This window comes from Tarenaya hassleriana, unplaced genomic scaffold, assembly GCF_000463585.1.
Source record: "Tarenaya hassleriana unplaced genomic scaffold, ASM46358v1 Cleome4, whole genome shotgun sequence".
In the NCBI taxonomy this organism is placed as follows: domain Eukaryota; kingdom Viridiplantae; phylum Streptophyta; class Magnoliopsida; order Brassicales; family Cleomaceae; genus Tarenaya; species Tarenaya hassleriana.
Window position 1 is genome coordinate 2910226 of NW_010966881.1, and position 21477 is coordinate 2931702.

General features: G+C 36.5%; 2 protein-coding genes and 1 long non-coding RNA gene across 4 annotated transcripts; 2 read left to right on the forward strand and 1 right to left on the reverse strand.

The window, feature by feature from the left end:
* Positions 1–1835: 1835 nt before the first annotated feature.
* LOC104823654 lies at positions 1836–3016 on the forward strand. The gene is made up of 2 exons (XR_773353.2): positions 1836–2153; positions 2510–3016. It is a non-coding gene; the product is annotated as an uncharacterized LOC104823654 (long non-coding RNA).
* A 1519-nt stretch (positions 3017–4535) lies between these two features.
* LOC104823655 (alpha-glucan water dikinase, chloroplastic) lies at positions 4536–15945 on the reverse strand. Its single transcript, XM_010555312.2, has 34 exons — positions 15731–15945; positions 14789–15091; positions 14412–14453; positions 14224–14324; positions 14018–14096; positions 13807–13898; positions 13530–13701; positions 12792–13025; positions 12375–12713; positions 12165–12272; positions 11936–12031; positions 11702–11842; positions 11514–11602; positions 11028–11162; positions 10617–10779; positions 9806–9895; positions 9551–9736; positions 9242–9304; positions 9104–9166; positions 8954–9013; positions 8706–8858; positions 8486–8569; positions 7926–8102; positions 7688–7794; positions 7360–7573; positions 7186–7289; positions 6951–7089; positions 6628–6753; positions 6135–6245; positions 5752–5850; positions 5499–5672; positions 5296–5388; positions 5072–5187; positions 4536–4998 (listed from the first exon to the last, which is right to left on the reverse strand). The coding sequence occupies exons 2-34, from the start codon at positions 15065–15067 to the stop codon at positions 4794–4796; spliced, it is 4434 nt and encodes a 1477-aa protein (XP_010553614.1). The 5' UTR covers positions 15068–15091; positions 15731–15945; the 3' UTR covers positions 4536–4793.
* Positions 15946–19408: 3463 nt separating this feature from the next.
* Positions 19409–21450, forward strand: LOC104823656 (probable aldo-keto reductase 4). Of its 2 annotated transcripts, none has more exons than XM_010555313.2 (5): positions 19409–19712; positions 19954–20154; positions 20282–20568; positions 20653–20755; positions 20939–21450. In XM_010555313.2, the coding sequence occupies exons 1-5, from the start codon at positions 19494–19496 to the stop codon at positions 21278–21280; spliced, it is 1152 nt and encodes a 383-aa protein (XP_010553615.1). In that variant the 5' UTR covers positions 19409–19493; the 3' UTR covers positions 21281–21450. The 2 variants fall into 2 exon arrangements, with proteins under 2 accessions (XP_010553615.1, XP_010553616.1); XM_010555314.1 differs by having other exon boundaries at positions 19412–19712; positions 20396–20568.
* The last annotated feature ends 27 nt before the right edge of the window (positions 21451–21477 follow it).

The window sequence follows — 21477 nt, forward strand, 5'->3', positions numbered from 1 at the left end:
ATATATATATATGTGTGTGATTTTTTTTTATTTTGTATGTATGTATGTATATGCATATGTATATATACATATATATGTGTTTATATATGTATATGTATATATAAATATATTTGTTTGTATGTATATGTATATATATATTTGTATAGATGTTTGTATATATATGTGTATGTTTTTTATTTTGTATATATATTTATATTTTTATTTGTATATAGATATGAATATATATGTATATTTTTTTTTGCTGTTTATTTATTTTATTTTAAATTTAAAAAAAAATCGATTTTTTTTCATATTTTTTCGGAATTTTTTTTAAAATATGACGTGACATGCTGATGTGGCAAAAATCTATGTGGCGTGCCACGTCAGCCGCCACGTGGCATGCCACGTCAGCAGTTAACGAACACTTAACACCGTTTTCGGATTGTGTAGAAAATTGCAGTTAAATCGGGTAGTTCGTGTATCAATTTGGCACATTTGATAATTTGGTGTAGTTTTTTGTTAAATTAAAAATTCGTGTAGGAAAAGGTCACATTTTGCAAAGTTGGTGTAGGAAAATGTATATAAATATTAAACCGAAATACTTGTGGTTGAAGTTTTATATTTTCCGGTGTGTTATTTTTTTTATAAAAATTCTATTACAGCAACACGTATTCTCAGCGTTTACTAGACCCACTCTCTCTCTCTCTGAAATTCAGGTCCTTGCCTTTCTTCAAATAATGATGACAGTGGATCAAGTGATATGATATTATGATATTTGTAACAAAAAGTAAAAATTGAAAAAAACATCAAACGACACATGTGTGGATGAACTCGAGGATCTTGTGGTGCACACGAACACGGCCATTCCCTGCAATGTCTCCCAAATCTTTGGTCAGTTTCTGTAAAGTTTGGATCTTCGTCTTTAGGATCTCGACGTCTCCCTCAAGCTTCTCCACCTGCCCGAACCCGATTCTCGCGTTGATCCGATTCTTTGTCAGTCCGATCATAGGTATGAGAGCGACTATCATCTCGGAACAGAACACGAAAGAGTGGGCGTCTCCCTCCACCAAATCCAGCATATCGTGACGCCGGTGAAGAGCGGGAATCGCCTTCATGTGGAACAACAGTAGGCTCGAAAGCCTTGACCGGATCGATGATGGCGAGGAATTGATCAGCCTCTCCAGGTTAGAGATGTGCTTCCGACAATCGTTGCTCTTCCGGGCAAATTCCTCCATCAAATCATCAGAGCTGATCCGTAATTGGTCGAGGGCCTTTGCGAGGCTCGAGACGCTTCCGTCCTGTCCGAATCCGCGAAGTGCTTTCTCGACGATTCTCTCGTCATCTTTAGCTTTTCCCAGAAAAGTTTCTGCGCTCTCGTAAAACTCTAAGGCAGAGTCGGTGGCGGAGAAGTAGGCGATGACGAGATTCCGGAGTTTGCGGTCTTTGAAGATTTTGTCGAAAGAGTCTTCCACTTTGATCGTTGGGAACGCAGAGGAGATTTTGCGCCGGAAATCAGAGAGAGCCATTGTTGATCCTTCCTCCTTTCCTTGAGATCAGAAAAACAAAAGAGGCTATCTGTGGAAGAAGAGAAGATGTTGTTGTTCGTGTGTGTGTGTAAAAGAGCATCATCGGCTCCTGGGTATTTATTGGGGAGATTTTCCATCTCTTTCTCAAGTTTTGAATGAATGTTTCCTTTTCCAAATGGAAAAGTTAGGGTTTAAATTTTTAAAATGAGGAGAGAGAATTTTGTTTTAATGAATTAATTTATTCTTTTTTTTCATTTTATTCAGTTCTTCCTTAATTAATTTTCGATTTAATGAATTAAGTTATGCTTTTTTTTTTAATAAGAAAAAAAATCTTAATACAAGGAGATGGGTTTTCTCGTTCTCAAACCCCAAAATTCGGAAGAAACGGATTTAGCAAGAAGATGAAGAAGAAGAAAAAATATCAAAATTAGGGCATACTCAGCTGAGGAGTTTTTGTTCAGAGAAAAAGTCCAAGTGAGATTCGATCGCATGGAGATGGGGAAATCGGAGAAAGCGCGAATCAACAGATGTCCGAAAGTGCCCTAAGATTTCATCATCCGAAATTCCGGGAGTTCATTTGTCCGAAAGAGACCGATTCACCTCGAGGATGATGTGTCCCAGTTTCTGCTACTCTTTTCATCGCAGCAGGTATTAGATTTCCAATGTCCGTACACGTCTTTTTGCTTTGAACAAGGAACTGTTTGCCATAGCTAATGACGTGCTGCGAGGAAAACTGTGAAAGCTTTTGAAATGTTTAAACAAATCTGTGAAAAGCTTTTAACGAAGAGAAGCTGATTTATATGATGATAGAAACTGTATGCAGGAAGCTTATTATCTCTTTTATTGAAGAGAGCCGAAACGAATCAATGGATGTCATTTTAGTGGAAAAATCGAATTAGTGTGACGATAGATCTTTTGCTCTTTGCAACCATGTTAGCAGTATGTTCTGCCGTTCTTTGGCCTTGCCCATTGCTGTTGATTTGGTGTTGTTTGAAATGTTACAGGTTTCGTAGGAGTTTGGATCTCTAGGAGGAGGACGTAGATTCTGAAATTCACTTGGGACAACCTTCCAATACATCTGTGAAGCTTCTAGTAAGCATTGTTCTCTGCTTTGCTTTTATCATGTTGGCTACTTTAACTTCTCTATATCTCTGTAGCGTTGTGCACAAACTCTGTTGTTTTAAGTTGGCTGGCTTGATGGTTGAAAGGATGGCGGTGGCAGTCAATATTAGTTTCACCTTTACATGATAATCAGCACATTCACAAAAGTGGAGCAAATTGCATACGTAAAAGAAAAATGCAGAGGATGGGAAAAAAGCTGCAGTGTGATTAATATTGCCTAGTGTTCATTTGCTGAGATGGAGCTTGTTTCCAGGATTACTGTTGCTTCCAAATATGGTGGAAGTTTGAGTTAACTCAATCAGGGCATACCCTTTTCTTTCCCGCGTAAAACATTGATAACGGAAGTTTAGTTACGTATTTTCATATGAAACTACGGGTTTAGATGCATATTTTCTTTGCGTGTGTCGGACAATGCGCACCGTGCTCACCATTCGCAGAAGTTCGGGTTTTCATGTTCTAGATACCCCGAGACGGATACCCATGGAATCTGCTCGAATTCTCAGGTCCAGCTCTATTCTCCGGAAAGGGTAAGGAGGTAGACATGGAAAAAGCTAGTTTAAGCAAAAACAATTGAGAGAAGGATATAGACATGTGTAAAATATTGTAAATTAATAAATACAAAAAGTAGTTTTGCAGGTTTTGGTAAGGAAAAATGATATTTTTCTATACGAATTTATTTTTATCAAAATGTGACATTTTCCTACACAAATTTTTAATTTGATAAATGTCTACATCCAATTAACAAATTTTCCAAATACCTACACGAATTATCCAATTTTAGTCAATTAACTATACAATCCGAAATTATCAATTAATTGCTGACATGGAAGACCACGTTAGATTTTTTGTCATGTCAGCGTGAATTAAAAAAATAAAAATAAAAATTTTCCTAAAAATAAAAAATAAAAAATATATATATAAACATATATATGTATTTATATATTTGTATGTATATAAATTTAAATTTCGTATAGATTTTAAAAAGTATATATTGTATAAATTGGAATTTTATACAAATATATATAATATATATACATACAAATATATTTATATATATACACATATACATGTAAATATATTTGTATGTATGTATATGTATATATATTTGTATATATATATGTTTATATTTGTATTTGTATATATATATATATAAATATACACATATATATTTATATATTTGTATGTATATAAATTTTATTTTTTTATAAATTTTAAAAAATATATATATTGTATAAATTTAAATTTTATACAAATATATATATATATATGCATACATACAAATATATTTATATTTTTTATTTTTATTTTTTTAATTCGTGCTGACATGGCAAAAAATCCCACGTGGGCCGCCACGTGGCCTTCCACGTCAGCAATTAATTAATAATTTCGGATTGTGTAGTTAATTGCACTAAAATTGGATAATTCGTGTAGGTATTTGGGAAATTTGTTAATTGGGTGTAGACATTTATCAAATTAAAAATTCGTGTAGAAAAATATCACATTTTGATAAATTCGTGTAGGAAAATGTCATTTTCTCTTCTGGTAAAGATATAATATAACAATAGATATAATGAGATACTGCTGTAAATGGAAATTCGTATATAATAATTGAAAAATTCTTATATATTAAGATGTACGAGTTTTGAAATGAAAAACTCAAAATCAAATCCAAACAAACAGTATATCAAAATAATTTTTGAGAGATAAATCCGAGAACTTTTATCCACCTTACCATAAATCTATCCTCCAAATAATATACCATTATTATTATTATTGTTTTTCACATTCGCTATAATAATACACACAAGTACCCGAAAGAAAGAATGGCATCATGATCCTTGGTCCATATCCTATGGAACCTTATTTGTTGCAGTTCCATGGAAATTCGTCCGAACAAGAACAAACAACAGTAATCAAACGACAAAGAAAAACAGAATTTTGCGACACCAAATATTCGTGTAATACCGTATGTATGTATGTATGTATTTTCAATGTTCATGTTTGTATACTTGCATTTCACAAATACGTATTAACTTGAAGTGGAAATCAAAAGAGCAAGACACCTTAGAGAAACAGAGGTGCAAGAGAAAGTTCAGTGGAAAGGGAGCGTTATTACCGAAGACCGTTTTGGAGAATCTGACTGACAGGATTCCAAAGAGTTCAGTCTCACATTTGGGGTCGGGTTTGGACAACGTAGAGCTTCCCGTCTCTGATAACGCCTTCGATATCTTGGGGAGATCCGTACAACTTCTCTATCTCATCTCCAGACCGAGCTATGCTCGATAGTATCCTTTTCTGGAAATTCTCGTCAGTGATCAAAGGGTCGGTTGTGTAATCAAGAACGACCTCTTCTTCTTCATCCATTGGTACACTACAACAAGAACATGTGTTTTGATGTTAGAGGAAGCGATGCAACGTTTACTTTTTATAAATGTATTCATTACCTGTCGTAGAGCCCTGCACCAGCGTAACCTTCGAGATCTTCACCGTTTGAGTCGGATCTGAAGATAATGGAACGCCTTATGAATAGTCCAATAGGCTTGCTCGGATATCCCAGCACCTGAATGATGTTTAAATTCGTTCAGTGAGAAAAAATAATCAATCTTTTACATCTTCATTGCCACTGTATACTGTTTTGTTGCATAGATGGTGAATGTTGCTTGGTTACCTGAGGGGAATCGAGGTTGCTCTTCTTGGCGATGAAACTGAGAGCACGGCCCGGATATGCTCCTACTAAGGTTTCGCCAAGTCCCTTGACGACCTGGAAGAAGAAACATTTGGGGGAGAAATTAAGAGTGATTGCTTTTTTGTGTGTGTCCAGAAAATGAAGGAGACAGGATGAAAGTGGGGGAAATAAGTAGTATTCTTTGCCTCGGCGTATATCTCTGATGAATCTCCTGAAGATGGGTTGGTTGTGTGAATGACGAATGCATAATCCGCGTTGACAATTTCTTGAACCAAGACAGCCATGCAGAGATAATCATGATCCAGTCTCACTTTCCTCGTGCTGAAGTACGCTCGCTCGTTCCATTTTGAAGCCCAGACCTTAAAGCTCAAAATCAGTCAGTGTAACTTTGATGTAAACTTCAAATCTTCAAGTTAGGCAGCGTTTTAATGTACAGACCTTCTTTATGGCAGTCCAAGCTTGCTCCCATCTCTGTTCACCTTCAGCACCAGGCCATGGCATTCCAGAGCTTTGCATCGTTCCTTTCAATTCTTCAACCTGAACATCGAGACATCATAAAACCATCATTTCAAAACATTATTTGAGAAAGGAACACAAACTATCACAATTGTGTGCCATTTGCAATGGAGTAGAAGCACCAAGCATAGAAGCGAGACTCGTGTGACATACATACATAAAACGTGCTGCATGTCCGCGAAGCATAAAATAGTTAATGGTACGTGTTTTCAACTTATATACTGACTGCTGCCAATGTTCAGAGCACACATGAACAACAATAGACGAGCGTCCCTCAACGTTCAGGAAATAGGATATAGCATTACCAGATTTGTGGGTGCAACCAGGTCCAAAACTGCTTCTCGGATGTCCCTTAGAGCACCATGGTTCCCATCTTCAAGACGTTTCTTCAATACTTGCAATTTCTCAGCGACTCCCTGGCAGAGAAGGGTTGGTTAGAAAAAGGCAAAAGTCTCAGATGATATATTGTGTTGATGGTAGACATTTAAATTTTAATCTTAATCATGTATACACCATGGTTTGGGCAAAGACCTTATTATGGTAAAATCATTCTAAGCGATTTCGCAGAAAAGCCTATTTAAGTGGGAGAGGCGGCCTAGACAACTTTTTTTGACTTGAGGAAGAATGGGCGTTAAGAGGATTCAGATAAAAATATGAATGGCTGTTAAGCGTTTTCATTTTTGCCTGGATATCCAGATAAAATATGCTACGCCAGTAAGATATCCAAAACGAAGATTTTCGTTAAATGCTTTCATTTTTAGTTGAGACAGAATGGGTATTAAGAGGATTCATTGCTACCTGATTCGCCTTTTCGGAGAGAACCTTCTCAAAAACACCAAATGGCAGGGCAATTGAAGTTGGGATACCAATCCATGAAGGAACTTTCCCTTTTAGATACCCGATATTTCTCGATTTAGCACCGACCTATAAAAAACATAGCGACGTATTGCCCAGAGTCACCATATGCACACTCCGTAATTCATGTATACCGAAGAAACCGTGCATATCCAAAAGGTTTTTACTTTCATCTTCTTTATATGCAGAAGAAAGACAATTTCAACCAATAAAACAGAAAATAAACAAGAACAGAAAGAAAATCCCCAATGGCATTGCATACTAACCATTTCACTTGTGAACTCCTCCGAGGATATGGAGTATCTACCTCCAAACTGCTTCTTGACCAAAGTAATGGTTGATGGAACATCATCTTCTTTTGTTTTCACTGAACCTGGACTCAAAAGCTCGCTGTCGCTTAGCTCCCTGGGAAGAACAAAAAATAATTCAAATGAAACAAACAAGACCACCGAAAAGAAGGATATTTCCATTCATTTTTCAGGAAAAAGTAAATAGGATTACCTATAGATCACATCTGCAGAAGTTGGCTGTAGTTTCAACAATTTCCCATCTTTTGCTTGGAGATCAGACATAATACCAGAATCAAAACACGTAGCAAAGCAGACCTGCGTGTAAAAAACATTCAGATGAGGTTGGATGACCATAAAGGAAATTTAACACACGGTGAAAAATCACCTTGCAATTTCTTGCTCGAACAGAGACATGAGATAGGACATCCGGCATGTCAGGTGTCAGCACAGCCACTGCACCATCAGGAATTTCTTCCTCTCCTTTCACTCGGTTTGACACTATAATCGTAGGCCTGTTATAGGTCTTATTCTGTACATCGAGAAGTTCATCCACAACAGTGACATATCCGACCACCTCTACAGGACTTATAACCTGCCAACTGATCAAGGGAAAATAAAGCTACCTCAGATGTTATGATGCACAACTACCATATATGGATAGATATAAGTTCCTTCAACGTCACACCAATCTGTCAAAAACGGCTTTTACTGACCTTCCCAAATGAGCAGTCTGCCTAAGAACTGGGTCTAGTCGATTAAGAAGCGACGATAATGCTGCAGCTGATCCAGCTCGAATTATCTCTTCAGTAAATATGTTAACCTGGTGAAGTATTTTACAAGAAAATTAAACTCTTCTTTTCTTGTTCCAGGGAGGAAAAACTAAAATATGGATGAAAAAGTCTTTGGAAAAGAGAATGCGAGATAATAACAGTCGCAGGAACTGTAACTTACAGCCCATTGATCCACTCCAAGATGTGATCCAAGATACTCAGCTGATGGTTGCAAAACTTGATGGTACCACTCGCCTTTGCTTGCAAGTGCCAGTCGGGTTCTGTCAAGAACTGATTTTGCATACAGAGCCCAACTTTCTTTTTTGCCTTTGAACATGTTGATGGCAAATTGCCAACCCTGCAAAAGCAGTGAACAAAATCGTTTGACACCAACATTGGATACGCGTGCATAATAGATGAAATAATGAGAAAAACTAATATCTAGGTTAAATTCGTAAGAACATAGCAGATTCTTAAAAACGGAATTTATCCATTTGAAAACCACTAACATATGGTCAAAAGAAGGAAGCAGCGGATCTAAATTCCAGGCAAAAAACACCATAAGAACCTCGAAACTAAGTCAGACCCGTTGACAGAAGGTGAGATTGCTAGATCTTATTAGTAAAAGTTTACGAATAATTCTTTGGCAAAAATGGTGAGATAATTTCAGCAATCAGACAAGTATAAATCAGAGAAGGTTCATATCCTCTGGGAAAACGACTTTAGTGGTTGATCATTTACCTTCAAGCAGTAGATAAGATCCTCATTATCATCCGATGAAAGGGCAAGATTTTCAACCACTAGGCTGATGAAGTACATAATTTTCTGCAACAAGAGAACATTGTGAGACAAAAATACTAAAAAAAGAATGATTAACCATGAAAATATATTAAACTTTTGATACATACAATAATATTAGTTAACATTTTAGCATATCATGATTGAAAATCGATAAATTTACCTCAGGTCCTGCATCATTTAATTCCTCGTATCCTCTTTCAATGGCTGTTCTGACGGTAGAATCAAGAGAAAGATCCAAGAATAAGAGATCCTTGAGACGGTCACGGGGCTTCAGCAGCAGGGATCTTAATTCTTGACGTGCTTCAAGCAAACCCTGCATCAACATTCCAATAGGGGTTTGTCCTGGGAAATGCACATGATATACTGGGAAGAATTTCATATAATTAATCTAAATAAAAAAGACCGCACCTCAAGAAGTGCTTCTACATTTCTATCTTCGATATGTTCTAAGACAAACCGGAGCAAGTCCTGTCAAGAGTAGTGCCAAAACATGTAAATTCCATTGATTTGTAAGGTATATTAAATCCTCGAAATAATGGGAGATGAGATGGAAGATACCGGATATCCGGAAGGCAACCCTGAAATAGGATTTATCTGCACCCCAACCATGAAACCTTGACCCTGGAGGAAAAATAAATAGTTTAGTTCAGTGCTACAGAGAAAGGGTTAACTGTAGTTCCAACATATTTGCATTACCTCAGCGCTGTAGCCCATGCAATTTGCTATAGCCGACTCAAGGTCTGCACCAGAATGGACAGCCTACAGAAAAAGAAGAGGATCGCATATGTTATATCAAAAGAGAATAGACAACCAAGGTTGCAAGAACAAAGTTGCAGCTGAATACATTACGAGAAATTCTGATTATCCCTATACGATCACACCAAATAAAGGGTGTTTCACTGGATAAGGAAACTGCAGCATTTCTAGGTATTATCTACATGTAGAGGAGTCAATCGTATGGACGAAATATGCAAAAGGGGGCTAACATAGATTTTTGCAACTAACCTTTAAAGTCCTCATGTAGTGGCCAAGATCACGCAGAAGACCCTCCTTTTGGTCCCTTTTAAAATCTGGTTCAGAATGTATGGCACGATCATAACTTAAGAGACGTTCTTTCGTTATGCCGTTGTCATTCAAGGTCTTCCAGTAAACACTAATGTCAAAATCACTTTTTATGTAATCAATCAGTGCCTGCAACATGGCAACAGTTAAGAAAGACTAAGATTAAATCCCAAAGAAAATAAGGTGAAGTTCAAATACCTGACAGATGATGACATCATCAGGACTAGTGTTGTTATGCAACTTTTGATGCCATTCCTCCATAATCCCACCCTTGCAGTTATTGTTCCTCTAAAAGTAAAAAGGAGCCGCTTATTATGTTTGAAATGAAAATGGAAGTTGCAGGAAAGTCCAGATTTCACAGAATCAGGAACCAAAAACTCGAATTCTTCGAATTTTAGGATATTTCTTATTCTACTATCATCCTCCTTTTCTCCCCTCTTTCTTGGTTTTCTATACCTAATCCTACGAGTTAAGCATTGGTGCACTTTTCATTAAACTGCTGAAATCTTATTGATCAACAATCAAGAGAGTTTTTCTTTTGATCACAAGTCATAATCCATGGAACACATCAGTCGATACGACAAGGACTCAGTCGGTCTAACATAAAGCACCGTGGAGTTCAAAGCTGAAATCCTCCATCTCATGTGTGATCCAAAGGCTTAAGGTAAGCGAAGCTTGGATTTCTAACTAAAGAAATATGGTTTGGTTTGAAGGACATTTCTGCATGTTGGGCGCTGTCCTATTCAAGGTAATCTACGGTTGTCAGCCCTTCAATTTCTTTCCAATGACCAAAAATATATCAGGAGCAATCAGGGGGACATCTGGATTTGTTTCACAATTTTTTTATCTAAGATCCAACTCTTACATGTGAAATGAGCTGCCTATGATTTAACCTTAGATAGCAACAAGCTAATGACCTTTCCCTCTTGTTTCCCCTATTTCCTCTTCTCTTTGTTTTTCATTCAGAAGTAAAATGGTTTTGGAGACATTAAAGACATATAAGACCAACCTGGATGACTAGAATTTCGTCTCGGATCCGTTGCCCAACATCTCCTTCACCTCCTCGGCCAACAGTGGACATTATCATCCTTAAAAGTTCTCTGTACTCTGGATAATTTGCATATACATCTTGGAGAATGTCGGTTAGCCTATCCTGTGCTTTGCTAATCTCACTGCACCAAAGAGAAAGTAATGAGCCAGACCTACTGCGATTGACAATAAGTGTGACAATGCAATAAAATCAAGTAAATGGAGGAATTATTTTGCATATGACAGAGGACAGATCAGTAGGTCGTGATACATTTTGGTGCTGGATGGTTACAGAATTTTAAGTCGAGGATAGGTGATCTATTGGAGCTGAATAAAAAGAAATGGAAATGATCCTACAGTATCCAGAACTGCCCCATTCATTAATTCGTACCGTGGCTTAACGTTGTAGTTTTTGTTCCACACGAGCTGTCTTATAGCCATAAATCTCATCCAGACCAGAAGCCCTGCAAAGCCCAGTTTACCAGCACTTTTTGCTTCATCCACTAGATCTGCTGCAATGTTGAACCTAGAAATAGAGAAAGCAAGATTTACTGCATAAGTAATACTGTATTCTTCTCAGAATATACAAGCAACCTGAGGCAAAAGAAAAAATGGAACATCAGACAAAATATATGTATATTTTGTGACCATATATTCTGACTCTATCACAAAAATGTCGTAATATCTATATTCGTATCTCTCAGACATCACAAGGGAAGCAAATGAACACAGATGGTCAAATAAAATAAATCTAACAGTGAAATTGGGTTTTCCATACAAGGGGCTTTAAGAGACAAAAATTTTGGAAACAAGCTTCCAATAGTAAGCTTCTTTAACCTAGAAGACCAAAAAATAGTTAATTCGGCAGAAAACTAACCGATGCATGAAAGACTTCTGGGCCTCACTTTCCATCTCCGCAATTTTGTCCAATAAAACCCTGGCCGTACCCTTGCCATCACCAGCATCCTTTTAATGGAACATTACGATTTAGGACTCAAGGATATAATATACACCATAAAAAATGGTATAACTTTTATAAAAAAAAGACCAAGAAGGAAGAGGAACCTTCTGAACTTGCTTTGCTTCTTGAACAAAATCCACATAAAAATCAGAGCCATTGTTTTTTATCCACTGTTCACCAACATTGAGAACAAACGGCATGCCTTTATAACTATCACCATCTATCTCCAGCTCAAGGGTTTGAACCTACAATCCGTGTTAGATATGAGGCCTACATATGATTTTTGTATCCAAAGGCTTTAAATATATATATAATATTTTAGATTTCACTAGTCATACTGGACTAGGCAGATCAGCTGAAGTAGCCGTTAGTTGTGTATCCACAGCGCCCTTTACTGGTACAGAATTTGGTGGCAGTATGGCTGAAGGTGGCTCCTGCCATATCCATGATTCTTATAAACTCATGCGAAACCCACCAAGAAAAACATGATAAGGAAACAGCCTCAACTCCAGAGCATGGTCTTGTCAGAAAACCACCTTTTAGAAATAAAATTTTGAAAACTCTTACCAACCACTCTCCACCCTTCTGAGACAAAGCCCAGTGAACAGTAACCGGCTCTTGGAAATCCGTTGCAATTTGAATTTTCATCTTCTCAGCAAGCTTAGTCACAAGAACCTTAATAGATGGACTTGCTGTTAGAAGATGCCTTGCTGCTCGAATATTTGAACTGAATAGAAGCAGAGAGAAAAGAAAACAAGGTAGGTGCTCCTAACTGACCAAAATCTCATTGCTTCCAAGCTTGAAATGTTTCTTGCAGAAGATAGGAGTGGTTTCCTGTTCTTCCTTTGCTTTGGCATATAGTTCAATAGTAGTCAACGCCCGTGGCTCGAGTGAGGGTTTTGGTTCATCAAGTTTACCAGTATGCTTGCAGATAAGCTGATTCAAGTCCCTTGCCTTGCGCTGAATTTTCTCAACACTGAAATATTTTTTTTGCCTCAACTGCTTGGAAACTTTAGTTTGTATCTCCCCCTTGACAATCTTTTTGTGTATATCATCAAGAGACACACCTTTCTCCAATTCAGATAGTAACTCCAGCCTCGCTTCTTCAAATTCCCTCTGCCAAGATACCACAAATCGGGCTTAACTAAACAATAAACAATAAATTTTTCACTTGGTCAGCCAGATATTACTCACGAGTTCTTGCTCTGGTGAATATGTCGGTTTACCCGCCTTCTCCCACCGTATATATGCTTGTATCTGTACAAGATCATCTGGTATCTTAGTCTTTTGTCCGTGAACTGAATTCCCCTTAGTTTCATTGGAGCCACTAGTATCATCTTTCTTCATCAGCTTTGCTCGAAGGTCCTCCACAGAAGCACCTCTCGCTATTTCCTCCAGCAGCTCCATTCGAGCAGCTTCATACTCCTCCTTTTGAGCATAAAAACAATTATGTAAGAAATTTTTTGAAGACCTGGACATATCCAAAATTTCAAGTATTTGATATAAATGCAGCTAACTTCTACGCAAGTTTACCAGAAAACAAAGCACCAATTATTTAAGAAACCGTACCAACCAATCTGATTGGAATTTAATTCAGTAGTGACATCCAATTCGGATTTTGATCATAGATTCATAGAAATATATGTCATGGTTACGTAGAAAATCAAGAGGAAGTTCAAACTAGCTAACCCGTCGCCCATATTCTAATCAAGCATATTTATCTCTACGGATTGGATACCACCCCATTCCAACAAATAAGAAAAAGGTTACGTAAAACAATGGTAGAAGCTTGATATAATGACCAATCACATCCTAAATATGCTTAGTGAAATGATGATTTCTCATACCAAAATCTGTCAACAGCATAAAGATAGAGAACTAAAAAGAAAATACAAAAGCGCAAAGACAAAGAGAGAGAAGCTCTGAACATGCCTTCTCTTGCTCAGGAGTGTAATTTTGTTTACCCTTGCGTTCCCATCTAATATATGCTTGAATTTGTACCAGGTCTTCAGGAACAGAAATATTCTGTTCCAGCTTCTGACCATTTGTACCAAATCGCTCCGTAGGTAATTTTATATGAAAATTCTGACCATTATTTTTAAACCTGCTTATCACAAGATTAGAGAAAATAAATAAATACAATATGAATCTAATCTGAGTAGCTCCATTTTCTGATTCAAATAGTACAAAGAAGAGTAAAGTAGCTCACCATTTATTTCGAGCTTCATCAAATATAAGAAACTCTATAGCTTGTATGGCAGGATCATCTATCTCTAACTTAAGGTAGGAATGGGCACCAGACTGTAAAAGAGAACCCAGCTCATGTGAAAATACCAATTTATGGTAAAATTAGTTGGAAATTTCTGACTAATGAGAAAAATGTCATGACCTACATTGAGGTATGAATTTCAAATACTCACTTTCAAGAAGGGAGTTCTAAGTGCTCTGTTCTTGTAGTTTTTTGTTCCATCTGGAAAGCGAGAAGGAAACACCCACTTTCTGATAGCAGAAAATGGAAAAGATAAGCCAAGCCATTTTAGAACTAGTAAGCTATGCTCTTGAAATAGAGCTGTAAGAAAGCCATTTAGAAGGTATGTATGTAAGACATCGTTTGACAAGAACATACTCCTTTTTGTCACGTATTGCACCCCAGTGTAGAAGCAGTGATTCACTGCTATGCGTAATCTGAATATTTACTTGTCTTATAGTTGTAGGAGTGACTTCAACCTATTCAATCAAATGCAGCATAATTGTCATAGCATAATGACTACAATAACCCAAGGTCTTATCCACCATTTGTAAAGCTGTACTAACCTGTAATTCAATATTTCCGTCAAGGCTAAATTTTTCGGCAGCCTGTTCAACAATAAAGCTGATCAGCGCAAGCATTTAAGAAATTAAAAAAGGACCAACCCAGTTCGCGCTTCATGAAATTCTAAAATTTCAATCATTGCAGTTTTTGTAATAGTTTAAATAAAAAAAATTCCCTCACGAGTGTATCAAAAGCAAGCAAGTAGAACCATCGTCTTTCACGTAACAACATATCATTCAGGCCCAAGATGACTATGTTTGCATGATTTACATAGCAAAATGTGGATGAAGCTACTTGTAGTCCAAAATTCTATGTAGGCTATGGCATATCTAAAAAGTCCAGAGAAGCAGGTCCAAACATGAATAAGAAGAAACGTTACCTGAGAAGAAGGATCCATGGCAAGTACAGCTTGTGGAACAACCGAAACAGGTCGACTTGATTTAGTGGTTAATCTCTGCCTTGGCCTATTAAGACCTTTTCCATAAAACTCTTTACCCAGTTGAGATTTTCCGATCTTCCCAGCCGCCTGATTCGGCCACGCAGCTTGATATATAGAATTTGTGGGAGCACAAGACGAGTTGAGCTTGTTTTGATGTTCGAATGTCACAGGACGAATCAAACTTAAGTTCAGTAAGTTATGAGCCACGGGATTACTCATATTTTGTTGATGCTCTTATTTTTTCTGAAGCAAAATTTCACGAATCAGTATAGACTAACATTAAGAAACTTAAACAAGAGATCAAATATAAACCAATAATTAAATACATACAAAAAGCTACGAAATCGAAAATCATGATTGGTATGGATGAAAAGAAACAAGTAACACAAACAGTTTCAGAAGAAGAATCCGTCAATAGCAGATAACAGACTGGAGATCCGAAACAAGTTCTACTTTCACTTTTACTTTTACTTTTTTCTTTTTCTGTCTTTTCTATTTCACTTTGAAGAGAAGGGTTCAGAAAATGGAACAAATGCAACAAAATCAGAAAGGAAAAAAAAATCGTCACTCAGGTTTTTCCTAAGCAACCAAACAAAGCCAAGTATTCTCCGCGACACATATTCTACACGATAATCACGCAAGGAGGGTCCTGCTGTACTACACTACTTTTCCGTTGTTCGTCAGAATGACGCTTTCGAATCGAATTGCCTAGTTTCTCTTGTTCCGTCATTTTCTCGGCAACCAAACAGATACAGGGAAAATTTCATCCATTTTCCCTCAAATCACCGTAAAGAGAACACAATCAAAGCAAACAAAAAAAAATCGAATTATCACTGAGAAAACTAAAAGAATCGTCAAAATTCAGAGACAAACAAGCATTACCTCAGGATCAATCCAACAACCAAAAGAAATCCACTAAGAATTCTGAACAATCACGGAGTCGATGATACTTTCAGGTGACTGGAGATCGAAGCTCTCCTCGCCTCCGTTCACTCGTTTGCTTGCTCTTTGCTCTTACTCCCACGTGAATCTAAACGGCACTTTATCCCAAGACGATGTCACGTGGCGTCTCGCGATTCGATCACGTAGAAGGAACGGTACAGGGAAAAGAGAACCAGCGTCGTGGGACTTGTGTGAGCGAGAAAAGATACGGTGTGGACGGTCCTGTGGACCCCACTTTTGTTTTTTTGGATACTTAAATTAGAATCTCCTCACCGTTGATTTGGCCTTTTTTTGTTTTTCTTTTGATATTTTACGAATGTTTTTCCTCTTCACAAAAAAAAAAAGATATTTTCGGCTCTTCGAGACGCCCACTTGTTCAATCATTCACCTCCACAGTGTAGTTCTGCTCACATTTTTTTTTCAATTTTGTAAATAAAAATTATCATTTATTAAGTTTCAGTATTAAAATTGGTATAATTTCAAGAAACAAATATTGATAATCATTTTATATAATATAGTTTCTGAATTTTATTGGTGATCTTGATTTTCTGTTTTCTGAATTAAATTTATGGTCACTACTGTAATTTCGGTGTCTATTTTGATTCTAGGAGAACTTGCATATTCTATTGTTCACACATTAAAACAAATTCATCTGTAATTATAAATTATAAATAACATAAAATTTATGATGTGTATCTTTTACGATTTTCTCTTCGTGTGGATTGATTTGAGCGGCGGCTCTTTAATAGGTTGACAACATTGTCACTCGTGAAATTGGTCGGAATTTTATTAAAAAGTCCATGTATCAAATATAAAAATCGGGTTTTAAGCTCAATTATGGCAGTAGAAACAATAGAAAAATTTGTAAATTAGTACACTTTAAAAAAAAAATAACTTATATTTATTTTCAAACTTTTAGTTACCTAATCTGCTGGATTTTAAAGATATTTTAGCTATGAAAAAAATATTATTTATATACGAAAAAATAATGCTACTTTTAAGTAGGATTTTTTAATAAAAATTAATAACATCGACCATATAAAAATGCACAAAAATACAACAAAAATCAGAAAGGTGAGAAAGTTTAAAACGTTAGGGAAAATTAGTATTATATGACATTTAAATCTGAAAAACAAAAAAGCTCAAGGTTGCACACAAAATTGCCGAAAAAAAATTAACTTTCTAAAATCTTTCATATATAATATAATTTCTTAAAAAATACACGAAAATTTGACAATACTTTTACATTATTATAATCATTAACATCGTTAGTCAACAGTTGATTCAATTAACGGTGGTGTATTAATACATGTGTCATCGCCAAATCACGGTACCTATATAAAGGTGCCATGTCAGCAGGTTTTATATCAAAAATACCCTATATTTCATATTTTGACTTCTATAATTCGAAATATAATTTTGGTCACATTAGTCATAACATTAAATTTTTAATATTTTTATCAAATTATTAGTGAGATATATAAGGTATGAATATAGTGAATGAGTGTGATCATCATAAATTTAACGTTATGACTAATGTGACCAAAATTATATTTCGGATCATATTGATCACAAGATAACACTTGAAAAAGTCAAAATAGCAAATAGGAGGGTATTTTTGATAATGCCCCTCTTAGCCATGTGATGTGGATACTGTTAAGACTTTTACGTAGGGTTGGACATTTCGGTTCGGTTTTTCAGAACCGGACCGAACCGCACCGAAAAAACGGTATTTTTTCCGATTCGAAACCGTTCTTAATTCCCGAACGGTACCATTTTTTAGAGAACCGAATTTTAACGGAACCGAATCGAACCGAACCGAACCGAACTTTAAAAATCGCGAAAAACCAAATATTTTTAAATCTATCATTTTTTAATAAAACCCGGAACCGAACCGAACCGATACTGAAACCGAACCGAACCGAATACAATATAAAAACCGATTGGTATCTATTTTTGTAAAACCGAAAGAAATGAACCGATCAATTCCCGTCCCGAACCCGAACCGTTTTCCGAAACGTCCACCCCTACTCTTACGTCCCGTATTCCCTACTAATTCTCAACAATATTCTAATATTTTATATCAATTTTTAATTTGATAAAAAATTACACTAGAATTTAAACATTTTCAAAATTTCCCACAAAATTTTAAAATATATTGCAATTTCTCTCATATTTATAAACCACGTTAAGTTCCCTTTAGGAAACAATTAAATAATTTTATTAGGGAATATCTTAATCTCCACACACTGGGATTTTCGTTTGTTTTGGGCCTTTTTTATGGGCCTATTTTAGAGAGGCCCAAACTCAGTTTTTGTATATATTATTACTATATGGATATGGGTGTTTCAGCATGTTTTTCGGAATTAAGTTTATTCATTTTCATCTTTAAAAAGGTGTTAATCTAATTTAAACTAAAACTAAGAACCGTATATCTATAACAACCTAAATAAGTATCATTTTTAATTTGCAATGTTTCTTTGATAATGATGAAACACCATGATTTTTTTTTTTTTGAAAAAAAGAAAAGCTCATAAGATTATAAAAATAGCTAAGGAACAAAGAAAGTATAAAAGTTTGCATATTTATATATATATGCCACGTATAAAATATTTTTCTGTATATTGAAAATATATTTTGGTAGAAAGCTATCTCATGGATTTAGATTCCATGAATGTAAGTTTTTTTGTATCATATAATTTTGACAAGTCAGTGAATTAACTATCGCCGTAAAAATAATAAATTCATTCATAGGAAAATAAAACTCAACTCAATTTTTATTCTAATGTAATCATATGACTATCAGAAAACATGTATTCAATAATACCGTTGAAGTTATGAAAAAAATTAAACAATAAAAAAAGCGAAAAATTCATACGTAAGCAATGACGGATCAACACAATTTTTTTTTGTACGAAAACAAAATCATGAACTCCAATTCACATTTCATTAAAAAAAATCATGAACTCTAAAACCATATGATCTTTTGAAATCTCATTAAATCACTTTACTAATTCAATTATCCAAATAATTCTGAATATTTAATACCTGATTTGTTTTATTTTCAGAAAAAAAGGTTCATGGAATTGAAATCCTAATCTTTTATTTTGGAAAAAGAAAACGACGTTCCATCTATTTATAAATACCAATTTCGAAACAATAACCGAAAAAAAGATTATAATAAATTTGAATGGTCATGATATTTTATTTTAAATAAATTATAAGTAATAAAATATATTAAGTTTATAGAGAATAAATCATGATTCTTCCTCAGTTATTATATTATTTATTAATTTCAATTATAATTAACAAATTTACAGTAGGATATTGTTAGACAAACTTTTATAAATTAGTAATTATTATGTTTCCATTGGATGTTTTTAGATTTAGTTTATATACTAAAAATATTTAGTACTAAAGTTATCATTTGTTTACCCGAGAATGATAATTGATAATTTTTTTTTACGTTTTTATTTTTTCCCTGACATATGATATTTCATTATGAATTTATGATTCCATCCACCACAGCGATGACGTGGCATGTCTTTTTCTTCACCTCCTCCCCAAGCACTATGCCACTCATTCCCCCTCCCCCGCTCCTGAAATTTCTTCTATAAATTGTGTTCAAAGCAGACCCCTTTTCTCAGAAACGATCACAGACCACAAAACGAGAGAGCGAAAAAAGCTTAGAGAGGGAGAATCCATGGCGGCCAGTGGAGTACGGAGGATCAAGCTCGGAAGCCAGGGCCTTGAGGTCTCTGCGCAGGGCCTTGGTTGCATGGGTCTCTCCGCCTTCTACGGCGCTCCAAAGCCGGAATCCGACGCCATCGCTGTCCTTCACCACGCCATTAACTCCGGCATCACCTTCCTCGACACCTCCGACATCTATGGTCCCGAGACCAACGAGATTCTCCTTAGCAAGGTTCGATTCGAAATCGAGTTCTCCGACCGTTCATATTCACTTCGATTTCACGATCAAGATGCGTAGTCGGTTGATTTTCGAGCATTTGGGAAGATTGTGGTGTTTACTTGGTTGATGAACGAGGAATTAGAGTAGGAAAATGGCCTCGCTTGGTGTACAAGGGAGTTACTTTGCCCAAATGTGCGTTAGGGTTTATGTTTAGGGGAAGCTTCATGATCAGTTCGTTGTTGATATCTCTCAGGCTCTGAAGGATGTGATGAGGGAGAAGGTTGAATTGGCGACCAAATTCGGAATCAGTTATTCAGAAGGGAAAAGAGAGATAAAGGGAGATCCTGCATATGTGAGGTTTGCCTGTGAGGCAAGCTTGAGACGTCTTGGTGTTGACTGCATTGATCTTTATTACCAGCATCGGATAGATATCCGTGTCCCGATTGAGATCACGGTAAAGCCTTCTCGCAAAATTATGCATACCATTTTACGTTTTGGGTGAATTGAACGTTAGTTTAGCGGTAATCTGGTCATCTCAGGCTGTGAAATGTTCTTTTAGAGCATCAAATTATGTGGTTTAGGACATGTCTGAACTTGAAGAAGACAACTTGGATATGAAGTATTTGGCTTGTGCTGTTTTGTTTTGGTCTGTGCGTGTTCTGAGCTTAGCAGTATCAATGCTGGTCTTTTCCAAGATGGGAGAACTCAAGAAACTGGTCGAGGAGGGTAAAATAAAGTATGTGGGTTTATCAGAAGCTTCTGCCTCGACTATCAGAAGAGCACATGCTGTTCATCCGATAACCGCTGTCCAGTTGGAGTGGTCTTTGTGGTCACGAGACGTGGAAGAAGACATCATCCCTACCTGCAGGTAAGAAATTGCCTTTGGACTCTCCTTCTCCTTCCTTTGTAAATGTCTGATCTGTTTTTGTCATGTCTTCTCTTTTCTTATCAGGGAACTTGGGATCGGGATTGTTGCTTACAGCCCTCTTGGACGAGGCTTCTTTGCATCGGGACCCAAGCTTCTTGAGAAGCTAGAGCAAGGCGACTTTAGAAAGGCAAGTACCTGGCTCTGATATTGATTCTAAACCTTTCTATACAAGTGTTCACAATGCCTTTCCTTTTACCATTCAGTGGCTGTGACCTCAAGTGAACTGCATTTTCACTTTTTAAGGCTTGAGTGTGAAGTGTGATGATCCAAAAATCATCTCACCATGCATTTCTTCTTGGCCCTGTATCAGAATCTGCCGAGATTCCAAGCGGAAAACTTGGACCACAACAAGGTTCTCTACGAGAAGGTAACTGCCATGGCGGAAAAGAAAGGTTGCACTCCCGGGCAACTAGCACTGGCATGGGTTCATCAACAGGGAGATGATGTGTGCCCTATTCCGGGAACCACCAAGATCGAAAACCTCAACCAGAACATTGGAGCGTTATCGGTGAAACTCACTCCGGAAGAGATGGCTGAGATCGAAGCCATTGCCCAACCCGATTTCGTGAAAGGGGAAAGGTACATGTCCAGCATGCCTACCTACATGCAGTCTGAAACTCCACCATTGTCTTCTTGGAAAGCCTCTGCGTAAACCTCTCTCTCTGTGTGTTGAAGAATAAGTTATAGCTTGCAAGTTACTTGAGTTGTTCTCTGAGATTAGTCTTCAAGAATAAACAGCACGAGCTGATTGTTCATGGAATTTATTCTGTTATTGAGTTAAAGAGGCTTCGTTATTATATAACATCACGAGATGATTCTTCATGGAATTTATTCTTCCCGTAAAATTGG

Bases quoted from the DNA above. Each gene is read 5' to 3' on its own strand.
- LOC104823655 (XM_010555312.2), bottom strand. From the start codon at position 15,067: ATGAGTAATCCCGTGGCTCATAACTTACTGAACTTAAGTTTGATTCGT. The intron at 12,273-12,374 runs GTCAGTTAGGAG...CCATCTATTAAG, and splicing joins TTGGAAGCAATGAGATTTTG to GTTCTTGTGACTAAGCTTGC. The intron at 5,389-5,498 runs GCAAAGAATACT...TTCTTCTTCCAG, and splicing joins CATCAGAGATATACGCCGAG to GTCGTCAAGGGACTTGGCGA.
- LOC104823656 (XM_010555313.2), top strand. From the start codon at position 19,494: ATGGCGGCCAGTGGAGTACGGAGGATCAAGCTCGGAAGCCAGGGCCTT. The intron at 20,569-20,652 runs GTAAGAAATTGC...TTTTCTTATCAG, and splicing joins GACATCATCCCTACCTGCAG to GGAACTTGGGATCGGGATTG. The intron at 20,756-20,938 runs GCAAGTACCTGG...GCCCTGTATCAG, and splicing joins AGCAAGGCGACTTTAGAAAG to AATCTGCCGAGATTCCAAGC.